Genomic DNA, 6846 nt, shown 5'->3' with positions numbered 1-6846 from the left:
CTAGAAGAACCTTAGCTTCTTCTACCTACAAGGCCAGTACCAATCCTTATGTTCACATGAGGAAGAATTTATACCTCTTCATCAAGGAACATAGCATACTAGAAGAACCTCAGCTTCTTCTATCTACAGAGCCAATACCAACACTTATGTTCACATGACAAAGAATTTATACCTCTTCATCAAGGAACATAGCGTACTAGAAGAACCTCAGCTTCTTTTATGTACAGAGCTAGTACCAACCCTTATGTTCATATGACAAAGAGTTTATACCTCTTCATCAAGGAACATAGCATACTAGAAAAACCTTAGCTTCTTCTATCTACATGGCCAATACCAACCCTTATGTTCACATGACAAAGAGTTTATACCTCTTCATCAAGGAACATAGAATACTAGAAGAACCTCAGCCTATTCTATCTACTTAGCCAGTACCTTCTAGTATGCTATGTTCCTTGATGAAGAGGTACAAACTCCTTCTCATGTGAACATAAGTGTTGTTACTGGCCCTGTAGATAAAAGAAGCTAAGGTTCTTCTAGTATGCTGTTACTTGATGAAGAGGTACAAACTCCTCATGTGAACGTAAATGTTGGTACTGGTTCTGTAGATAGAAGAAGCTGAGGTTCTTCTAGTGTCCTATGTTTCTTGAGGACTTTGTACCTTTTCATCAAGGAACATAGCATACTAAAAGAACCTCAGCTTCTTCTATTTACAGAGCCAATACTAACCCTGATGTTCATGTGACAAAGAGTTTATACCTCTTCATCAAGGAACATAACATACTAGAAGAACCTCAGCTTCTTTTATCTACAGAGCCAGTACCAACCCTTATGTACACGTGACAAAGAGTTTATACCTCGTCATCAAGGAACATAGCATACTAGGAGAACCTCAGCTCCTTTTATCTACAGAGTCAGTACCAACCCTCATGCTCACATGACAAAGAGTTTATACCTCTTCATCAAGGAACATAGCATACTAGAAGAACCTTAGCTTCTTCTATCTACAGGGCCAATACCAACCCATTATGTTCACATGTCAAAGAGTTTATACATCGTCATCAAGGAACAGAGCATACTAGAAGAACCTCAGCTTCTTTTATGTACAGAGCTAGTACCAACCCTTATGTTCACATGACAAAGAATTTATACCTCTTCATCAAGGAACATAGCATACTAGAAGAACCTCTGCATCTTGTATTTAAAGAGCCAATACCATCCCTTATGTTCACGTAACAAAGAATTTATACCTCTACATCAAGGAACATAGCATAGTAGAAGAACCTCAGCTTCTTTTATCTACAGAGCCGGTATCAACCCTTATGTTTACATGACAAAGAATTTATACCTCTTCATCAAGGAACATAGCATACTAGAAGAACCTCAGCTTCTTTTATCTACAGAGCTAGTACCAATCCCTATGTTCCCGTTACAAAGAGTTTATACCTCTTCATCAAGGAACATAGCATACTAAAAGAACCTCAGCTCCTTTTATTTACAGAGCTAGTACCAACCCTTATGTTCACATGAGAAAGAGTTTATACATCTTCATCAAGGAATATAGAATACTAAAAGAACCTCAGCCTCTTCTATCTACTTAGCCAGTACCTTCTAGTATGCTATATTTCTTGATGAAGAGGTACAAACTCCTTCTCGTGTGAACATAAGTGTTGTTACTGGCCCTGTAGATAAAAGAAGCTAAGGTTTTTCTAGTATGCTGCTCCTTGATGAAGAGGTACAAACTCCTTCTCATGTGAACGTAAAGGTTCGTTCTGGCTCTGTAGATAGAAGAAGCTGAGGTTCTTCTAGTATGCTATGTTTCTTGAGGAGTTTGTACCTTTTCATCAAGGAACATAGCATACTAGAAGAACCTTAGCTTCTTCTATCTACAGGGCCAGTACCAATTCTTATGTTCACATGACAAAGAATTTATACCTCTCCATCAAGGAACATAGCATACTAGAAGAACCTCAGCTTCTTGTATTTAGAGGGCCAATACCAACACTTATGTTCACATAACAAAGAATTTATACCTCTTCATCAAGGAACATAGCATACTAGAAGAACCTCAGCTTCTTCTATCTACAGGGCCAATACCAACCCTTATGTTCACATAACAAAGAATTTATACCTCTTCATCAAGGAACATAGCATACTAGAAGAACCTCAGCTTCTTTTATCTACAGAGCCAGTACCAACCCTTATGTTCATATGACAGATAATGTATACATCTTCATCAAAGAACATAGCATACTAGAAGAACCTCAGCTTCTTTTATGTACAGAGCTAGTACCAACCCTTATGTTCACATGACAAAGAGTTTATACATCTTCATCAAAGAACATAGCATACTAGAAGAACCTTAGCTTTTTCTATCTACAGGGCCAATACAAACCCTTTTGTTCACATGAGAAAGAGTTTATACATCTTCATCAAGGAACATAGAATACTAAGATCAGCTGGTTGTTCCATCCCATTACCTTTACCTTTATAATTTCTTCATAATCATCACAATTACTATCAGAATCTCCTTGTGTTCCTGAGCTATTTGCTTCTTGATAGTCTTGAAGTTCCTTTTCAATCTTCTCACTTTTCCAGAGGTTTTCATTTTGTTCTGATAATTCCTCTTGTATTATTTGCGTTATCCTTGCCAAAGCAATATCCTTAGCTTTCCTATTAAGATTTTTTCTCAAGTCAGCAGATTGTCCACGAAGATCGCCTTCTTCCTTTTTGTTTCCTTGTATGATATTTTCAAGAAGATGGCCTTCTTCCCTAATATTTCCTTGTATGATATTTTCAAAATACTGGATACGCCTTTCTACGATGCCTTCTTCTATTTCTTCAAGTTTAACTTTCTTTTTCTCTTTTTTTTTCTCATCTTTCAGAGCCTCTTCCCTTAGTTGAACAGGAGCATATACTATGTCCCTTTTTTGTTGTGATATTTCATCCTGTACAATTTGTCTGATTCTCACGAAGTTTACATCTTTTGCTTTCCTCCTAAGATGCTTTCTCTCGTCCTGAGATTTTCCTTCAAGATCATCTTTTTGTTCCCTATTTCTATTGTGCTCTGCGTCATTTCTAATCATTTCTTCGTATTTCATAACATGATACTTTAACCTTTCTTTGTTTTCTAGTGAAGGACTTCTTTTTTGAATTCCTACAATTGTAGCTAAGGCCACTTGTTTGGCCTCCCTTTTTGCATTCCTTTTGATTCCAAGACAATCCAGTTTGCTATTCCTTGTCTGTTTTGCATCGCCTTTAATCCTTTCTTCATATTCCAGAACAAATTTCCTCACTTTTCCTTTGTTTTCAAGTGAAGGACGTCTTTCTTGCTCCGCCATTTTTCGAGTTTTTTCAAGTTTCCTATCCATGTCATTAATGGTTCCTTCATGTGATTTGTTAGTCTGTCGTTTAATCCTGGAGATAATTTCTTTCTCAATTTTGGACCTTTCAAATTCTTGAATTCGTACAATTCTAGCTAAGGCCGCTTCTTTGGCCTCCCTTATTGGATTCCTTCTGATTCCAAGACAATCCAGTTTGCTATTCTTTGTCTGTTTTGCATCGCCTTTAATCTTTTCTTCATATTGCAGAACAAGTTTCCTCACTTTTCCTTTGTTTTCAAATGAAGGACTTCTTTCTTGCTCCGCCATTTTTTGCATTTTTTCAAATTTCTCAACCAGATCATTAACAATCCCTTGTCATTGGTTTTCACTCTTTTGTTTAATCAAAGAGACCCTGTTTCGTTCCATAGCGGAACTATAACGGCATACACAATTAATTCCCGAATAACCAATATTGCCCTGATTACTAATTATAAATCCATTAATAACTTTGGTATTCAAAGCTACTCCACAATAACAACAACACATTTTGTTAAAATTCTCCATTTCTATTAATACCTTTCCTTCATCTTGTTTTAGGCCTATTTTGAAGAAATGGTAACTTGATCTGGAGACACTCAGGGAGACTCGGAGAAGTCTTCAAAACTAAACACGGATCCCGGAGCCCAGTATGTCTTCAGATATCTGAGCTGGATTCGCGATCAGACGAAAGAATTAATATGTTAATTTTTCATGATTTATATTTTGAATACCACGAAATCAACAGATATAACAAAACTATCTTTTTTAAGCCTATGTCTACTACAATTGGCTTCTAAAATCATTTACAATAGGATAACATAAAGGAAAAATAAAGACTATTTTCTAAAATTAGGATTTTATTCATTAGAGCTACATTGAACATCAATCAGTTGAATATAAAGGGTAGTACAATAAGAATTTCAATACAAAATCGAAATATTTCTGAAGAATTTTAGATATTTCGAAATTCAGAAGTACATTATTTCATAGATGACTCTGAAGACTTGCAGAATCTTCCACGGAGTCTCCAGAAGACCACAAGATCTGCTAAATCCGCCCCAGACAACGTCACCTTTCCATTCGGGTTTCAGTCTTCCTTGGATTCTCGACGCTTTTCAATCTTCCTCAAGTCTTCCAGTTTCCTTCCTGATCGTCAATTGTCATCGTTGCGGAATTGTTTTCGACCTCTCATTGGAGGTGTTTTTCCATCCTGTTCCTGAATCCTTTCAGGAATGGCGTTCTTGGGAATTTTGACTCTTCAATCGCGTTGAAGATGAAGCTTTCCAAAGAGCTCTCCACGACGACCATCGAAGGAAAGCAGAAGCCGCAGTCGATCCAAACTCGTTTTTTCTGTAGTGGCTAAATTCGTCTGCACGCTTCGAACGGATTCCACTTCAATATAAAGGGTAGCTCGATAGAAATTTCGATAATTAAAAAAAAAAAAAAAACATCCGAATATTTGTGAAAAAAAAAATTAAGCATCTGGAAATTTACTAAAGAAATATTTCGATAAATAATTTTGGAGGTAAATTTTCCGATATAACCGGTTTTTTTATTTTATTTTATTTTTTTTTATTTTATTTTTCAAATAGCGATATCTGGCATCTCTCTTACTACGTCTACATTTCTTTGTAAAAGTAAACCTCACTTTATAACGATGCTTTAAATCTTCATAATGAAACAACGATTACCACAAATAAAATATATACAGTATACCTCTCTCTCTCTCTCTCTCTCTCTCTCTCTCTCTCTCTCTCTCTCTCTCTCTCTCTCTCTCTCTCTCTCTCTCTCTCTATATATATATATATATATATATATATATATGTGTGTGTGTGTATGTGCGTGGGTCTGTGCATATTCATCTGATAAAAAACGTTAAAGTCGAATGGAATGTCCTTCAGCAACTTTGAAGGAGTAAAAACTCCCGTTTTCTATTCCCGCCTGATTTACAATAAGTTGGTTTTGTGTATAACTTTATATTTGTTCTGTGAAGTCATTTAAACCTACAAACAAATCTTTATTATCCATATGTAATATGCATAACTTTGTGGCTTAAGGGATAATTTAAGCTTGTTGCATACGCGATATTAAGTTGCTTTGCCTCTTAAGAGTGCTGTAGGTCTATACGTTTAGAGGCTATACTGTAGGCCCATACATAGCTGGGCTATACTGTATGCCTAATCATAGATGGGCTGTTCTTTAGGCTATACATAGATAGGCTTATTAAAGGCCTATTCAAAGATCAGCTATAATATAGGTTTGTACATAATAGAAAAATACTGTAAGCGTGTATATATATATATATATATATATATATATATATATATATATATATATATATATATATATATATATATATATACATATTTTTTTGCAGGGCACATAAATAATTCACTTGATTTAGTTATATGCGAACACTATGATTTCCAAGTGTCGGAAAAAATATTGCTTATTCTATCTATTGTTTTATTTATAAATTAATGTTTTAGACGATCATTATCTAATCGTTATCAAAGCTACTGTTCCATTTTCATCTTTTGCATTTAATAATAATATTAATAATAATGATAATAACAACAATAATAATAATAATAATAATAATAATAATAATAATAATAATAATAATAATAGCTGTTTCTGGTATTAAAGTTTATCAAGCTTTGCTCTAGAATTTTTTTTACTGATATTATTGATGACGAAAAAGGTATATCACTAAATGTTATTTCTAAAGATATGGACGTTTTGAGGAAACTGAACAAATTATATATATACAGTACTATATGTGAATTTGAGGGCTGGTCAAGATTTGCTTAGTATAGCATTTAAAAGGTTTTCTCACGTTGAAATTTTGTTACCGTTTTCTTTTATGGTTTCTCATCGGGGAAACTCCGCTTATTTTCTTGGCCTCGGTCGTCGTAAACATGAGTGGATTCGGTAAACTTTACACCGATTTGGCCGTTAAGTCGATAAACATAGATCAGTTCTCTCTTTAGTTTGTTTTAAAACGACAAGCATTAAGCCTCATGAAAAGATCAGGTGTTAGATAACAGCAATTTTTGTATATTTGCTTATTCGTTCATAAGAAAATAATTTATTTTTTTTACCATTAATAAATGCAAGTCTAATTTTCCTGCCTTAATAGCGATTTATTATTAGGATTTTATATAACATGCATATAAGAAGACACGTGTTATGGCTAACCTTGATCGCTCAATGCTCAGGTTACATCACTCAATATAACAAACATTCTCTCTCTCTCTCTCTCTCTCTCTCTCTCTCTCTCTCTCTCTCTCTCTCTCTCTCTCTCTCTCTCGTTGTACAGAATGTGATTTGTATTCGGAAGCAACCTACTTTGCCGCCTGGGGTAAATTTTATGGCAGTTTTACAATCTGAGTTTTGTTTGACTGAATTAAACTATATGAATATTGCATCACACACACACACACACACACACACACACACACACACACACATATATATATATATA

At 34.8% G+C, this 6846-nt stretch overlaps 1 protein-coding gene across 1 annotated transcript; it reads right to left on the bottom strand.

The window, feature by feature from the left end:
- Nucleotides 1-2429: 2429 nt before the first annotated feature.
- LOC137614802 (uncharacterized protein PF3D7_1120000-like) lies at nt 2430-3647 on the bottom strand. Its single transcript, XM_068344469.1, has one exon. It carries the CDS (start codon nt 3645-3647, stop codon nt 2430-2432), a length of 1218 nt encoding a protein of 405 aa, XP_068200570.1.
- Nucleotides 3648-6846: the final 3199 nt, after the last annotated feature.

Source organism: Palaemon carinicauda, chromosome 21, assembly GCF_036898095.1.
Source record: "Palaemon carinicauda isolate YSFRI2023 chromosome 21, ASM3689809v2, whole genome shotgun sequence".
NCBI classification, from domain to species: Eukaryota; Metazoa; Arthropoda; class Malacostraca; order Decapoda; family Palaemonidae; genus Palaemon; species Palaemon carinicauda.
Note: the sequence above shows the minus strand (reverse complement) of the source record. Positions and strands in the feature narration are given on the sequence as shown.

Coding starts and splice junctions, on each gene's coding strand:
- LOC137614802 (XM_068344469.1), bottom strand. CDS start 3,647: ATGGCGGAGCAAGAAAGAAGTCCTTCATTTGAAAACAAAGGAAAAGTG.